Genomic DNA, 18487 nt, shown 5'->3' with positions numbered 1-18487 from the left:
TTGTATTTTATTAAATTTTTTAAACAAATATAACAAAACAATTTCTCTTCTTTCATAAAAGTAATTTAAATATTTTTAAGGTTCCATAACTATCAGTTTAGGAAAGTAAAGAGAGGAAAAATATTAATGAAAAGTTAACAAAAGGGAAACTTCGTGCATAAGATAAATGGATAAATTCATACTATTGGTATTTCTGCCCAGCCCTGACAGCTGCTGTCAGAGGTCCTCAGTGGGATAATTCACAATTCAAAAGATTCTCTAGATCTTGCTTGCTCAAAGGAGGGATTTTGGCGACTTCAAAGTAGGTCCTGCAAAAGGAAGTGTGGTCTGCTTAGAGGAAAGTAAGCCAAAAAAACCAAAAAATCAAAACAAACAAACAAACAACAAAAACACCAGGCTCCACAGGAGAAATGGCAAGTTAGAGCCTCTCGCGTCCACTGTAGAGTAGAACGGAAGGTACAAAGTTCCCGAATCCTCTGTTTAAAGTGAGATTTCTAGGCCCAATATTTTAATGGTTTATTATGAGTGAGTGTAAACTCCACTTTAACTGTAGTTTGGCACTTACTCTTCAGAATACTTCTGAAACACATTCTTGAAGATTCTATGGGATCGGAAGTTCAGCAAATGGTTTAACTTCCTGACCAAGATATGGAGTTCTGCCATCTTGTACCCAGTGGAATATTCCAGTGTAGGAATCTGACAAAAAGAAGAATGAGCATTAACTTCTATTATTGGAAGTATACCCTGACTCCAAGTATGCTTTTCAAGTCCAAACATCCCATCTCTGGTTTAGGCAGGGAAATACTCAAATCACTTCAAATAATCATACAGTATAGAGACTGACTAAAAATTATAGGCTAGCACCTAAAAGAATAAGTTATAAGCACAAACTTCCAAGATGATTATGTTCAAGTGTTATCATTTATGTTAGTCCTAATTAACTAGCCCAAAATAGTTCAAGGATGCTAGAATCCACCAAAGACCAAGGAATAGGATTTAGAATTTTATCCTAAACATATCATACTTATTCCTTTAGTGCCTCACATCTTTTTAGTTAATAGTTTGTCCACATTAAATATATCCTCTCACAAGTTTCTACTCATCTTTCAAGACTGAGCTTAAAAATTACCCTTGTACTGTGGACAGAGAGTGAAGCATATGAAAGTAGACAGGAAGGATGCTGAGGATGAAAAGCTTTAAATGACGATGGTGGTAGGGGTACAGGAAAGCAAATGTGAAGGTGTTCGTTAACTAAAATTAATAATGTATGAAAAAGTCATATAGAAACCCAGTATGTTGTGAGTCAATGTTAAAATATAATTTTAAAAAGACTTTAAACAACAACAAAAAAGTATTGAAAGCTGCAAGGAAAACAAACAAAAACAAAAACTGAAGTCATGTATAAAGGAAAATCCATGAGAATAACAGCTGACTTCTCAATGAAAATTTGAAAACTAGAAGGGCCTGGAATGATGCATTCAAATTCCCGAAAGACCATGATTGTCCATCTTGACTATACTAAAAAATATCTGCTATAGTTAAAGGAGAAAGACAGACTTTCCAAGATACAAATATCTCTAAAAATATCTTCAACAAACTAAATGTAAAGAAAATGTAGGAAACAATGTTTTGGGCTGTAAAGAGCAATGAACATAGCCAAGAAAGTGAGGACAGAAACACAAAGCCATATACAAAGATACAAAGTACCACTTGAAACACAAACAACAATTCCAAAATCAACAACACAATGGCCACAATTAACACAAACATTTCAAAAATAGCTTTAAATATTAATGACTTCAATTTTCCAATCAAAAGATACTGGTTGGCTGAAAGGAAGAAACCAAAATCCACCTATTAAGAAACACAGCTTTAAAGATAGTCACCACTTTGAATTAAAGACAGACAAAAGTACTCTAACCAAGTCGGAGCAAGAAGCAAGGAAACATTATTATTATAGTACCTGACAACACAGACTCCACACTAAAAGTAATCAGAAGAGATAAAGAGCAACAATTCATTCTAATCAAGAGAACAGTTAACAAAAAAATATTACTATCCTATATATGCATCAAACCCTGGGGTGCACAATTTCATTTAAAAATTACTGCTGAATTTAAATACAGATTAACTTCAACCCAATAATAATAATTATAGGTGGCTTCAATATCCCACTTTCTCCAATAGACAAGTCATCTGCACAAAAACTAAACAGAAAAGTATTAGAAATAAATAACAGCATATATCAAATACAGATATATACAGAGTATTCTACCCAAACACTAATGTCAAGCAGATATATACAGAGTATTCTACCCAAACACTAACATCAAACAGATATATACAGAGTATTCTACCCAAACACTAACGTCAAACAGATGTATACAGAGTATTCTACCCAAACACTAACGTCAAGCAGATATATACAGAGTATTCTACCCAAACACTAACGTCAAACAGATATATACAGAGTATTCTACCCAAACACTAACATCAAACAGATATATACAGAGTATTCTACACAAACACTAACGTCAAACAGATATATACAGAGTATTCTACCCAAACACTAAAGAATACCCATTCTACTCAGTTGCACATGGAAGCGTCTCTAAAATAGGTCACATCCCGGGGCACAAAACAGATCTTTAGAAATTCAAAAAGATTGAAATCATTCCTTGTATCTTATCTGACCACAATGGAATAAAACTTAAAATTGACAGCAAAAACAAACAAACAAACAAACAAACAAAACACAAAAAAAACCCTCTCCAATAAATATACAAAGTCGGGGATATTAAGATACTCATTGCTTAATGATTAATGGGTTAAAGAAGATATCAAAAGATATCTTCTAAGAACTAAATAAAAATGAAAGCACAACACAAGAAAACCTCTGGGATGTAATAAAAGTAGTCCCACAAGGGAAATTTATATCTCTAAGTGTCTGTGTTTAAAAGATAAAAACCAGAAAGAGCATAAATAAAGATCTTACTGATAAAACTCAAATTTTTGGAAAAATAAGAACAAACTAAAACCAAACCCAGTTGATAGCAAAAAAAAAAAAAATAATAATAAAAATCAGAGCATAAACCAATGAAAAAGAAAAAAAAAAACAATACAAATAATCAACAACCTAAAAATATTTTTTGGTTTTTTTGTTTGTTTTGGGTTTGTTTTTGTAGAAGATAAACAAGATTGATGGGCCCTTGGACCCAACTAATTAAAATAAAGGGAGGAGATGAATGAACAGAATCATAAATGAACAGGGAAACACTACAATGGATACCAGAGACATTTAGAATGCTCTTAGGGAAATATTTTTTAAAACCCGCACTCTATTAAGCTGGAAAACCTAAAACAAATGGGTAAGCTTCTATATTCAGCTAAAATTAAACCAAAAAGTCAACTATCTGAATAGATCCATAACAAATGAGAAATTGAAATAATAATAAAAGGCCTCTCAGCACCCTCTCAAACAGGTCCAGAGCCACATGGATTCACCAATGGAATTCTACCAGACACTCACAGTTCTACAATTAATCTTTCTTAAAGTATTCAAAAAAATAGAACCAAAAGGAGCACTTCCCAATTACTTCTATGAAACCAGTAACACTCAAGTACATAAACCAGGTAAATTACACAATACAAAAAAGCCAATATCCCCAGTGAACATCCTCAAAAATACTCAATAAGATACCTGCAAAAAGGATATAGACATGCATCAAAAAGATTATACACCATGAGCAAATCTAACTTATACCTGAAATAAGAGGACTGTTCAACATTTGCAAGTCAATAACAACTTAATAAGCCTTTGACAAAAATCTAACACATCTTCAGGAAAAAAGTCCTAGAGCAGCAGTTCTCAAACGGTGGGTCGTCACCCCTTTGCGGGGGGTGGGGGGGGGGGAGAAGTTGAATGACCCTTTCCCAAGGGTCACACATCAGATATTTACCTTACTATTTATAGCTAGCAAAATTACAGTTATGAAGTAGTAACTAAAATAAATTTATGGTTGTGGTTACCATGTCTGAGGCATGGTATTAAAGGGTCACAGCATTGGAAGGTTGAGAAGCACTGTCTTAGAGAATGTAGGGCTACAGGGAATATACTTCAACACAATAAAAGCTATCTATGAGAAACCATAGCCAACATCATCCTAAATGAAGAAAAACTTGAAGCAATCCCACTGGAGTCCAGAATGAAACAGGTATGTCCATCATCCCCACTCCTTTTTAATATTATACACAAAATTAGAGCAATATGACAAAAAATTAGAGGGATACAAGTGAGGAAATAAAGTGTCAAACTATCCTTATTTGCAGATGATACGATAGGATATAATAGAGAATCTAAAATTTCTATCAGAAAACTTCTAGAAATGTTAAATAAATTCAGCAATGTGGTACAATACAGAACCAACTTTTTATAAATCAGCAGTTTTTCTAACACTAGCCACAATATCACAGAAAGGGAGATTATGGGTGCGCTCATTCACAATGATTTGAAAGAAAACAGTGTCTAGAAATAAATGTAACCAAGGAAGTAAAGAACTGTACAATGACAACTTTTCACCCCTGAAGAAAGATACAGAAATAGACTAAATACTAAAAATAGAAAGATATGGCATACTCATGGATTTGTAGAACTAATTTTATGAGAGCAACTCATTTTACTAAAGCCATTTACAGATTCGGTGCAATCAAAATCAAAATCCCCAATCTAATTCTTCACAGAAAGAGAAAAATAAGAACCCTAAAATTCATATGAAACCACAGAAGACCCTAGAAAGCCAAAATAATCCTGAGAAAAAGAACAACATTGAAGGAATTACACTGGAGGTATTAAGATATATAACAGAGCAATAGTAATAAAATCAATATGATACTGGCACAAAAACAGACATGTAGACAAGTAATGATATTGAAGACACAAATATGAGTACACATAACTTCAGCCACTTAATATTTGAAAAAGATGCCAAAATCATAAACCAGAGAAAAGAATACATCTTCAACAAATGATTCTGGGAAAACTGATTGCCCACATGCTGAATACATCTAACCCATACTTATCACTTTGCCTAAAAGTTAACTTCAAATGGATCAAAGACCTAAACATGAAACTAGAACACCAAGACTTCTAGGAAAAAAAGAGAAGTAGTACTCTATACAGTGTACGTGTGCAGAAAAGAGCTTCCTGACTAGGATTCTACGTGCTCCCCAAGTTAAGGCCAACAATTGACAGCATGACTTCATAAAACTATAAAGCTTCTGCACAAATTTAGAAATAATCACCTGGAAGAAGAGGACACCCACAGAATGGAAGGTCATCTTTGCCAGCTATACATCTAACAGATTAACATCCAGAAATACGTAAAGAGTCAAAACTCAACTAGTCAAAAATGAATGCCTCATTCCAAAAAAAAGGGCTTGGGACCAGAACAGAATATTGTCAGAAAAAGAAAAAATGGTTAAGAAACACCTCAAAAAAATGTTCATCATCCCCAGTAATTAGGGAAATGGAAATAAAACAATTTTGAGATTTCATCTTACCCCAGGTATAATGCAAAAGATTGGTAGAAACATGAAACACTTAAAACTGCTAGAAAAAATACATCTGGTGGCAGTCCAGCAAACTGTCTATGTAGCTTTCTCAGCATTCAAAGGCTTGCTAATCAAAAGTGGCTCAGAATTTCTAGGTAAGAGGTCTTAGGAGTGGATCAAAAAATGCATTGTTAATCATATTGTCTCTCCTTTGGTTATATTTTACACATCTGTAAGAATTCAAAGTTTTCAAAGTTACTTTTCTCTACAATGTTTTATAAAATTGAGGAAAGGATCAAGTATGAATTCTAATTATAGGTATCTACAAGTGTTTGGAGGCTTTCTACCTGAAAGGTAGCAATACAGGCATGGCCTGTTATCCAAATGGACAGATCCTTGCACTAGCCTACAGCCTCTGGGTCAGTGTTTCTCACTCTGTGTGTGTATGTGTGTGTGTGTATGTGTGTGTGTGTGTGTACCTGTGTGTGTGTGTACCTGTGTGTATACATGCACAACTCATAGGAGAATTTTCAGGTATCCTGCGCTATCATTGTCCACCTTATTACTTTGAGACAGAGTGTCTCACTGAACCTCAAGTCAAGCTGGCAGCCAGTAAGTTTCCAATGATTCTCTTGATACCCCCCAACTTCCCCCAACACACACACACACACACACACACACACACACACACACACACGACTAGGGGCACAATCAAGCCTGGTTACATGTAGCTTTTTACATGGGTGCTGGGGATTTGAACTTAGAACTTAGTGCCTGAGCCACCCCATCTATTTACACAATTGCTGAGATTCCTCATATAGAGGGCCAAGGTGAAAGAGGCTGCAGCTAGCTTTGAAGGCCTCTCTTCAATATACTCATATTCCTGCAGGGTCATCTCACAGATGAAGCGGGATAAGGTTAGTGTCTTCATGCTAACATGGATGCACTAAAGGAAACAAGAAGAATGGTTAGCAATCAATTCAGGAAAACAGTTGCAGGATGAAGAATCTCTTTCAAGTTATCTCATCCCTAGTCCACATGGCTCTCTGCTTGAACAATGTACTACTTCTGCCCTTTTGCAGACTCCTGCCTACAAAAATGCAGACATTCTGGGAGAAGCTTATGGTACTGGCATGGGGGGTTGAGATCTTTAAGGCTCCTAAACAACCAAGTGACTCTTCTTGCTATAGTAGTCATCCTTTGATGGGTCAAAGTCTCCTAACTGTGACTCTGCACATAGTCCTACACTCTAGGAGATGGTTCATGCTCCATTCTGTTCCTTCTTATGTTTGAAAAAATTGTAACTTATAATACACATAAAAACAAACATAAAACAATTGAAGAACACAATGAATAATTTTAAGGTGATATTCCTCTAAAAACTAATATTCAACTAAGGAAAATAAGATTGCCAACATTTCCCCCAAATGTATTCATCCTCTCCTGATCAAAGAATATTTTTACCTCACCCTCTACTTTGCCCCTATTCCAAAACCTTATAGCTACACCACAGAAATCTATGATATACACCATCCCAAGTATCTGATAATCTTTCACGTAGAAGTCTGTCAGACACTCTGGATATAGAAAAAATAGTCCACAAATCAAAATAACTTAGCTGTGTCTCCCCATTACCGAAGCATATCTACGCAGAAAATTATATGCTGTGGGAATATTGATGTCAAAGTTGAGAGTTTTCAGGATGTTGATCTCCAAGGATGCCATATCACTCTTTTCATAAAGATTTTCACAAATGAACAGGAACTCTGACAGAGGAGGGGGACAGGATTCCTGTGGATGGAAAGAGACACAATCATCCATATATATTTAGTCTCTCTTTTAGTCTCTAATTATGATAAAAGGAAAATAGGGAAAGAAGTGAGGGATAAGAAGGAGTTGACCACATTTCTAGACATAGACTTTCAGGGCAGATCTGAGCTGGTTTTAGTTCATTTGAATGGCTCAACAGAAAGGAAAAAAAGAAAACAGAAAAAAGAGAAGAGTTTGCTGACCTAAATTCTACTAACATCAAGCAGAGGGCAGGGCTAAAGGTTATAGGTACTTACACAATGCTAAAAAAAAAAAGCCTAACATGTAATAGCATCTGAGAGTAGGAATGGGCCTTCCTGATGGGTGAGAATAGAACTGAGAATAGTGAGAGCCAAAGCCTGCTATGAGAAAGGAATGTAAGGAAGCCAAAGAAAGATGAGCTAGAGATAGAAAAAATATGCATGGCAGGATGGAGAGGAGCTGTGAATACCACTGTGCCGAGAGTGCCTTCTTATCCTCTGTTCTCTAGAGACTGAACACTGGAAAATCATGAGGATATAAAGAACCCTTGATGTTTTTACTCAACTTAGAGCTCACTGTACACTCCAGCCTTACTTTCCTCTTTACTTCCTTGCTGTCCTTCCCTCCTCTCTCTTCCTCCCCCTCCATTCCTCCTCCCCTTATGAAATCATCAGGTTCACATACCTCTATATTACTTGTTCCTTTTCCCACATTCATCCTAATTCCACACCTCCCTTGAAAATTCTTTCAGCTCACTTGTATAGTGATATTCCCCACTCTTGCTCCCTCCTCCCATGTTCCATCTTTACTTTCCTGGGTTTTTTTTTTCAGTTACTTCAGGATATATTCACAACTGAAGACTTGGAGTTAAAAAGCAGCAAATCAGAGAACACATGGCATCTATCGTTTTTGCTTGGGATACCTTACTCAATATACTATTTTCTAGCCCCATTGCTTTACCTCCATCTTTCATGATGCATTTTTCTTTACAGCTGAATAGCATTCCATTGTTTATACATACAGTTTTAATCATCCATTCAACGATTGAAAGGCATTTAGATTGTTTTCATTTCCTATTCTGAATAGAGGCACAGATGCATTGTTAAACATGTTATTTGTGATGTAGGAATATCAAGTCCTTAGGATATCTGCCAAGAAGTGGTATAGGTGGGTCATAGAGTTTATTTATTTGTAGCTTTTTATTTATTTGAGGATTTTCCAAGCTTAATTACAGAATGGCTGTACCACTTTTATTCTCACCAATAGTGAATGACGGTTCCCCTTTTCCCCATATGCTGTCTAGCATTTATTGTCATTTTTTTTGTAATGCTCCACCAAGAGCCACAGATTACCTACCAAACTTCTCAGAACCAGGCAGGAGAAATCTCTTTTCAAGCTGTTGGTCAAGACAGTCCAGAAGACTACCAAGACAATATAAGCTACTGCTGTTATGCTTGGGTGGCTCCCAGAGATTGAAAGAAAGTATCTGTTGCTGGAGACATCACACACTTTGGAAACATACAACTTTGGATGGATCTGGCCTGAAAACTTCCTCCCTGAAGTCTAGTTTTCATAGTACCAGAAGCAATCAACAGTCTTACCCAGCTATGATACTTGTAACCCACACCAATGACAAGCATAGCACGATATCCCTAAGGTGCAATAGTGACATTCCTGTCTTGGTGGTAATCATCAGCTGTCTAATAGACTTAAGGTCACCCACCTCAACAGGAAGAAAACAACACCTGTTCCTGGAAACCTACACCACTCCCCAGGGTGAGTGAGGTATTGATCTTAGAGAAGAGCCTACTACTGGGGCTCCACTAAACCAGCATAATTCCTAACTGCATTCTACAGCTTCTTCTTCTACCTACAGGTGAGTGCAATTCCCACCTTCATCAAAGAAGCGTCACTTTATAGCAGCAGGTGGAGAGCATTAGAGAAAACCATAAATGGTTAAGATGCAGAAAGCAAATGATCACGGGGTATCTATACCCAGTTGGTATAACTACAAGTACAAGACAACACCCACACCTAAGACTTAGGAAACATTGCAGGAAAGTGGGTATAAAGATTATAAGAGTCAGAGGGCTAGGAAAGCTGCTGTGAGATGCACCTAGAAATGACAGGAAGTATATATCCATGAAATCTCAATAATATGGCTGTCTAAAAAAAAACCTGAACAATGACAACACCAATTGGCATACTAATGTGGAAGAAGAAAACCTCACAAGCCCCACTTCTATACAAGGAATTACAGGCAACTAATAACTACTAAGAGAGGGGGGGTCCTTCTCAGAAGTGGTCAGCCCTGAAATCATGTACATACAAGCAATATTAAATGAACTCAACAGGTTGTATATTTATGTGTGTATGTACATAAACAATAATAATTAAAGAAAAAGAGATTATGAGTTTGAAATGGAGTAAGGGATGTTGTGGGGGGGACAGAAGAAGGAAAGGAAATGGGTAAAGACTGTAATTACATTTGAATTATTTTTTTATAATTTAAAAAATCTCTTTCAGGGGCGAGAAAAATAGCTCAGCACTTAAAAGTACCTACTGCTATTGCAAAGGACTTGACTTTGGTTCCTAGCTTCTATATCAACTGGCTTATAGCTGCCTTTAAATTCAGCTCCAGAGACACTCAACAACATTAATTTCATGTATATCTGCACTCACATGTGCAGACTCCCACACAGACATAAACACATTATTAGGAAATAAAAACAAATCATTTTTTAAAGTCTTCTTGCATTTCTAAATCCCATAAGGGGAAGATATTCTCCACTGGTCTTAGTAGATTTTCTTCTGACCACAAGAAGAGGAGTACTCCTGGCTCCAAAGCTTGGTAAATATACCCCATTGACCTACCTATGCCCACCCTTGAAAGTAAGATGTAGAACAGCATCTCTAATGATAAGCACAAAGGTGCACATGAGCAGAAAAGCAATGACATAGAGAGGGAGAAACAGAGAAGGTAGAAAAAATATAGGTAGCAAGGGGAAAGGAGAAGAGAAAACAGAGAGCGAGTGAGAGAGAGAGAGAGAGAGAGAGAGAGAGAGAGAGAGAGAGAGAGAGAAGAGGGAGAGGCATGGGAGCCAGCAGACACACCAAAAAATAGCTCAAAAAATTTTGAACCTTAAAAAAACTCCATAGTAAAGTTGCTATCTTGTCTTAAACACTAGTTTGATACTACTAACATAATTGAAGGAAAACTTAAAGAGTTGAACAAAATCATTAAGTACCTAAAAAAAGGAAAAATGAGAGAGATTAGAAAGAAGAAAAGATCAGTTGTCTTTATACTGTTTATACTATTACTTCAAAAATAACTCTTTTACCTAGGCCATTTTAAACTCACTATAATCTACACCAAACCATTTTCTATTGTCTCCAGTATCCCACTTTGTTTTATTATATGTGCAGACAAGGATGTAGTTGGTGGAACAAGAAAAGCTTTGGGAGAGGGCAGGAAATCATGAATAAACAAAGTTTTTAACAGAACCACTTATCAAACTAGGTGCCTTTCCCCATACATATTTTTAAAGACTAAACAATTGAACCTTGCTGATACCAGGACAAATATGCCACCATTATCAACCAGTGACTTTCCAGAGAAATAAACAAAAATTTGATAAGAAAGGTGTGTGTGTGTGTGTAATTTTTATATACATATAGATAAATTTATAAAAATTCATAAACACATTTTTCTCATGGACAAATACATTTCCATATGCACTCTATGTTTAGGATGGATATTTGTTAAGTTTTGCTCAGACCTTGAGGATTCAGACTCACCTCAAATTTGGCTGCAATCATGTAAGTAGTGGAACCAAGGAGTTGTAGATGATCCTTCTTGCATTGTGCCTTCATTAGGTAGAGATCTATTAGCTTCACTGCCAAATACAGGGTCTCATGGTTCAACTGAAAGGATGCCTGAAGGAACAAATAAGATAGGAATCTATATATTTTCCAAATAAATAGCCAGCTCCAAAGTAATCTAGAAACCTTGCCTGTCTGAAGCATCAAGGACAGCCCTAGATAGTTTGTACTTTGCTAGGAATATGGAAAATGTTTCAGAAAGGTACCAGCACATACCTTAGTCTAACCCCTCGAGGGACCCTACAATTATTTGTAATTGTCATTTGGACAGAAAATCAACCTTACAAGGTAGTCAGAAAATATATACCCTGTCTGTGATTGCCTCAAGTCCATATTCCCTTTTTCTCCTTAATCTCTAATACTCAGATTCCTGATTTCCTTGTTTATTACTAACTTGTAAGTTCCACAGAAATAGTGTTTATTTAGTTTTAAAACACAGAGATGGGGCGAATAGTCAGGTTCATAACAGGTCCATCTTCCCCTCTAGAAGTTCTATTAAATAATATATTATCTTTCCTTTTCTAGTTTGTAGAGGCAACTCATTTTTTTAATCTGTTGCACCTTTCATCTTCCAAACTTATGAATAACCAGACAAATCTTTATCATATTACATTACCTGGTCTCCCTGGTCCACATTTAAGGACACCTGTAATAGGCTCACTTTGATAGTCTAAGATCATTGGTGTATCACAAACTCAGCTGATTATCCACTTTAACATTTCACAGGTCCTGGAGATTCTTACATGAACATTTTATTTTGCTTTCCACAGTATCCAAATGAATGTCTTAAGAGAGAAAATTCCTATACCCAGAAGATGCTCCAACAGATAATAAGGACACATGCTCCACTATGTTCATAGCAGCCTTATTTATAATAGTCAGAAGCTGGAAAGAATCCAGATGCCCCTCAACAGAGGAATGGATACAGAAAATGTGGTACATTTACACAATGGAGTCCTACTCAGGTATTAAAAACAATGAATTCATGAAATTCTTAAGCAAATGGATGGATCTGGAAGATATCATCCTGAGTGAGATAACCCAATCACAAAAGAACACACATGATATGCACTCACTAATAAGTGGATATTAGCCTAGAAACTTAGAATACCCAAGATACAATTTGCAAAACACATGAAACTCAGGAAGAAAAAAAGACCAAAGTGTGGATACTTTGATCCTTCTTAGAAGGGGGAACAAAATACCCATGGAAGGAGTTACAAAGTGTGGAGCAGAGACTGTTGTCCTCAGGTGCCATCTACCTTAGTTTTTGAGACAGTCTCTGCTAGGCCAGGCAGCCAGTTAGCTCCAGTTCTGGAATTACTGACACATACTATAATGCTCATCTTTTTATGTGTAGGCTGGGGATCCATTCATGTCCTCATGCTTGGCTGGCAGAGAGCCTTCTATCCTAGTAAATGGGTTTAGCAGAAGACAGAACCAAGTTCTTTCCTGCTACATTCTTGCTGCCTACAACTCACAGTCCCATGAATCCTGGTGCTAAGCCATTTGTAGACAACTTGCTTCTGAGAGTTTAATAGTTAGCAGAGCTGTATGCTTTCTTCAGGCTATTAAAAGTCAGCCCTTGATGTAAGTATTTTTAAAACAAGAAATGAAAAGTAAGAGAAAAGTAGAAAAAAAAGGTAAAATAGTATATAGGAAAAACAATAAAATTTCTTGGAGTCAAAGAACAAGCATATTAATTAAAAAGGCCTTACATTATAACAACATAATTATAGAAATCAGAGCCACACTTAGGGATTGTTTGTTTAATTTCAAAAATAATATAATATACTTAACAAGACTAATATAGACCTAAAAGCTTAGATTTTTAAAACTGAAAGTCAAAAAAAAGGAATAAATTAAAACATGCAAACTGTTTAATCTTATGTTAGGAGAAGTTAATTAGTTCAGTTCTATCAATAGGGCTAGTTAACTAAAAGATTTGAATAGTTAAGATAATCACAGAGCCATTTTTTTTAAAAAAGAGTACAGTAGGGGAGAAGGACAAAAAAATAAAATAAAAAAGAGTCCTGTAGATCTATATTTATAGGGAAAGATAACTTGGACTATTTTTTGCAATTGTTTTGAGATAGGGCCTCACATAGTTCAAACTGACTTCAAGCTTGCTGGGACACTGAGGATGGCACTGCCCTCTTGACCACCTGTGTCTACTTCCCAAATATGGGGATTACATGCTTGTACCACCACATTCATGTTAGGGATTGCTTGGTTGTTTTGTTTTGTTGTGATGTATTATGTTTTAAAAAAAAAAAACAACCCAGGTATACATACTCTCAGACCTGTAATCTCAGAATTACAGGCAGAAGGATCAGGAGGTTAAGGCGCATGTGTATTACTGACATAAACAAGAGACAGCAGAACCTTAATAAAACATACAGGAAACTATCCGAAAGCATACATTCCAACTAATGTATAATTGTTAACCATTAGAGAATAAGGAGCAGTGAAATCAAAAAGTAACTTGCCTTAATCCAGCTTCTGTAGTGGAACAAGTGTGCCAAAGTAGACTTTCTGTTGAGTGAACTACAATCTGTAAAAGTTGGAACCTCACCTTATAACCAAACAACTGAGTACCAGTCAATCAAAGAAGCTGACTTTATAGCCAATTAGAAGGTGAAATCTCCTAAATCATGAGCATATAAGCGTAACACTAGTAGCCACCATGAGGGCTGTATTATATTCACTTGTCTTCATGGCTTATTTTTCCATCTAAATGATAAATTCCAAGAAATCCAGAACTATTGTTTATTGAGCTCTATACATTCAGTATGTTTTTAGCATGTTTGATTTGAGCTGGAAAAAAAAAGAACAGCTTCTCAAGGCTGAAGGCAGAATTTTTTGTACACTGTGTAAGGTTTATCCTTGGGTTATTCAAATTCTGACTTCTCTGCCCTCACATCTTGGTTCAATCCAGACATGGCTTTGTTGTTTATTTTTAGAAGCTCCTTTCCCAACTTTATATAAACATTACTCCTCATTCATTCTCTGCCTTGCCAATAAAAGCCAAGGAGCCAATACAGAGCTTTAGAGAGAGAATAAAGCGAGATTTCCAATGCTAAGAGGGGAAGAGAAAAGAGACAAGAAGGGAAGGAGGGAGCCACAAGGAGAGATAAAAAAATATCAGAAGAGGGCTGGAGCAAGGAAGGATGAAAAAATGCAACACAGGAATATTGTCTGGGAAGAAGCCTGACTCGCTTGCAGTAATCACTCAGTATTTGACTCAAGGCAATTTTAATAAATCTTAGTCGTGTGGTTATTGGTGAATTAAGCTGGTTAAGGAATAACTACTGCTGTACTAATTTTATGAATCAGTCTTAATATAATACTTTTACACGAGGCAACAGTTGCTAGACTTACCTGTACCTCCACCAACCAGTCCACAAGAATGGCTCTCATATAACTGGTGAGTTCCATTTGCCCATCCATGTATTTCTGAACTATGAACTTTTCCTGTGTTGTTGAAAAACATGTTAATAAAGTATTCTTGTACTCCAATTTTTTTAACAAAAAAATCTTCTTCATGATTATAGCTCACTATTTTCAACTGGTATCAGATATGAACATATCAGGTTATCTTTTTCTGAACAAGTTCCAGCTATCTTTGGAAAGTGGACATATAAGCTATTAAAGTGTCAGAAGAGATATTGGGGAATTCACCTATTGCTGTCAATGAATACTAGAAAAGTTGCAATTCTTCTTTGCAATTCAGTCTAAAACACAATACCATGGTGTGCAGACCAATGCTTTTCAAGTTTGAAATGCATATGTAGTACTCAAATATATTTTAAAGCTTCCTATTTTGATTTAGAAATCTAATCTTAGTTTCTACATTTATGTTAAGATTTACAGTGAGATACACCAGAGCCAGTCTACTTTTCTGTCTGACCTCTTAGCCACTCCTACTGAACACTCTGTGAACCATGTAGTATCCTGTGAGATCAAACTCAGTCATGGGCCCCAGAGCTAATATACAATCCACTCCACCCGCTGTGCTACCCAAAAATCTCATGGCTCCAGTGAATACAACCCCAGGTACAAACCTATATCTCAGCCTCAGCCTCAATCCCACTCCCTTCCACCTGAGGAAGGTGTAGCATTCTATGCCCTACCTCTAGGGAGCACCTTCCACTCCCACTGAGATCCCACATCTACTATCTAAGAACTGACTATTAGAATTGGGCTAGTGGGCCCTCACAGACTTCTGAAGATCAGCCATAAGAATCTTCGAGTTACAGATGGTTTGCTCCTGGGCTCAAAAAGTTGCATCTTTTCCTAGCTTAAACAGGACTAATTAAGACACTCCATTTGAACATCAACAGAGTTTCTTCAGCACCGAGCTCCAGTACTATTCATCTGCACCACAACTTGATAAATTGGAGTAGCAGCGAATAAAGATCCAAATACCCCACTCAACAAAGGGGAGAACAGATCTCTATACCAAAAAAAAAAAAAAAAAAACCCACTAACGTTTTAACTTCAGATGCTTATGTCACATCGTGTGTGCAACGTACACACACACACACAAAATGGAGTCATAGAATATTTTTAAAAATCATGACCTTTAATCTTCAAGCCTACTGGCTAGCTTTCCTTGTTCTGGAAGATGCTGTGCATGTTTCCAGGGAAGAAAAATTAATGAGTCTTACTCAGCTGTGATTCCTGCAAACTATAATAACAACTACCCTGGCAAGAGATTTCCCCTGGTACAATAGTGCAGTGAATGTTATGGAAGTAACCAAACACATTCTAATTGGATTTAAGGTCTAGTTCACAAGGTGGAAACCATATCTGGCACCGTTACTGGAGTCTAACACCAGGGGCTACACAGACCTAAGGGGAAACCTAACTGCTAGTACTCTAAAAGGACATAGTATTAAATCATCTTCTAATGATTTAATGCTACATCCATAGATTATACTCATCTTTCAACCCTCATCAGAGAAGCTTCTTTTTGAGCAGAAGAGCAATTAACTAAGACCCACAACTAGTCACTATGCTGAAAATAAGACAATATGGAATGATCAGCCCCAGCCAGCTCAGGAATGTTTATAGAAGAAGGAGTAGAAAGACAGTTAAGAGTCAGAGATGATGGCTGATTACATCGAAACAGTGTTTTCCTGGCATAACACATATGAACGCATAGTGGTTGTGATAAACACACAGAACCTGTAAAAACTCTGCCCAGATAAAATCTCAGCATAGAGGAAGAAAGTGAGCATGAAATCCCACCTCTAGGTGAGGAGCTATTGGCTATTTATAGCTTCTGAGAAAGGGAAAGTTCATTTTCTTGAAGAATGTCATTCTTGGTATATCAACTGTGCTCTAAGGGTGGCCCTATACCCAAGAATTAATACTAGGGCAACATATATTGCACTTGATGGACTTAGGAAAAGACGACACAAATTTGGATGCTTATGTAGGTGGGATGGATCTAGGAAGAGCTGGGAATTTGTGACTATATTCAAAATACATTGCTTGGGGGTTGGAGAGATGGCACAGAACTGACTGCCCTTCCAGAGGTTCTGAGTTCAATTCCCAGCTACCACATGGTGGCTCACAACCATCTGTAATGAGATCCGATGCCCTCTTCTGGCCTACAGGCATACATGCAGGTAAAACACTGTAAATACGATAAATAAATAAATCTTTAGAAAAACACACAAAATACATTGCTTGAAATTCTCAAATAATACAATAAATTTAAAAAAAGATTTTAGAGAAGAGAAAGGAGGCATGGAGTTGGATGGGCAGGGAGAAGGGGAGGATCTGGGAGTAGATGAGGGAACAAAAATCATGATTGGAATATACTGTATAGCATATGGCTCATGTGGAAAGGTATCACATGATGACAATAACATATGGCAGACAGGAATCACAGAAATCAAAAAGGCTATGGTCCCCAAATATCCTCCACAAGAATTCCTTTGATGATTGAATCTCCTCTTATAAAACCTACCTAAGAAAGACGATTCTACTTCCTGCTATCACCTCAAGTGAGAGACCAAGCCTCTGTGGAATGTTCTAGATCCAAATGATGGCATTAAAATCATGGAAAATCTGAAACTTGTTATCAAATGTGTAGAAATATGGGTATCCTGGATACCTAGTCTATATTTGACATATGAAGCTGGTGCGTTACTGTGTAACTGAGACCTTTATTTGAGGGATCTGATGTGCTCAGAATTGAATCAAACTGTTCAATAGTCAATTGTGTTAGAGAAATGGGAAATTGCTGCTGTACAAAATGTATTAGCTTTGGATGTAAAAAAGAAAAAAGAAAAAAAACAACTCTAACCCCTAAAAAAATAACATTTAGTACTTACTTCACCTTAAAAATTAATATGCTATATGAAGAAACTCTATTTTCAAAAAATAAAAGCTAGGAAACAGGGAAAACATTTTCAGATCTTATCTAATACTACTAAGCCAAGACACAGTTAAGGAAAACACAAAACAAAAAACAAAGATATTTCCTGTTTTCTCTAAGGTACAGATGGTCCTGAATTATAATATTTCAACTTAATTTTCATACTTTATGATAGGTAAAAAGCAATATACATTTAGTAGAACATAATTACTGGTTTTTAATTTTGATCTTTTTTCAGGGCTAAAAATATGTGTTCTTTCTCAATACTGGGTAGCTTCACCAATTAATATTTTATAGTTAATATTCTGGCTGAGAATGAACATTTCAATTTTATTCAGATTTTATCCTCTTCATATATCAAGAAGTATCTGTACATTAGAAAAATCATAGGCCAGGCATGGTGGTGCACATCTTTAATCCTAGCACTCAGGAGGCAGAGGCAGGCAGATTTCTGAGTTCGAGCCCAGCCTGGTCTACAGAGTGAATTCCAGAACAGCCAGGGCTACACAGAGAAACCCTGTCTCGAAAAACCAAAAAAAAGAAAAAAAAAAAAAAAGAAAGAAAAAAGAAAAATCATGGATTCTAAAATCAGGTAACCAATTCTCTCTAGAAAAAGTGTGTGATGTGATTTCACCATAATATATAAAGTCTGGTAAGATTTCTATTTGGTAGATAATCTCCTTACCTATTTCATTGAAGAGAAGAAAATTTGAAACTAGTGAATATTTGGAGCAAACTTTTCATTTTTAAAGGCAAAGAATACTGCACTAAATTGGAAAGTGGAAACAATGGGTGTTATTATTACACACAATGTCAGAAACATAGGAAAATAACTTCTAACAGAAGTTACTCAGATACAAGGTACTTAGGATT

At 36.3% G+C, this 18487-nt stretch overlaps 1 protein-coding gene across 1 annotated transcript in view; it reads right to left on the bottom strand.

Annotated features, from left to right (window-relative positions):
- Window positions 1-226: 226 nt before the first annotated feature.
- Window positions 227-18487, bottom strand: part of Ccnb3 (cyclin B3) — a 55742-nt gene continuing 37481 nt past the window's right edge. Inside the window, exons 8-13 of the mRNA XM_021153631.2 lie at window positions 14605-14697; window positions 11140-11277; window positions 7186-7341; window positions 6347-6496; window positions 566-696; window positions 227-308 (exon numbers count right to left, since the gene is read on the bottom strand). Of these exons, the coding sequence (XP_021009290.1) occupies window positions 227-308; window positions 566-696; window positions 6347-6496; window positions 7186-7341; window positions 11140-11277; window positions 14605-14697 (750 nt within the window). The remainder of the gene's footprint in view (window positions 309-565; window positions 697-6346; window positions 6497-7185; window positions 7342-11139; window positions 11278-14604; window positions 14698-18487) is intronic.

This window comes from Mus caroli, unplaced genomic scaffold (assembly GCF_978045245.1).
Source record: "Mus caroli unplaced genomic scaffold, Mus_caroli_1 scaffold_5, whole genome shotgun sequence".
In the NCBI taxonomy this organism is placed as follows: domain Eukaryota; kingdom Metazoa; phylum Chordata; class Mammalia; order Rodentia; family Muridae; genus Mus; species Mus caroli.
This window is presented reverse-complemented; position numbering and strand designations above follow the sequence as displayed.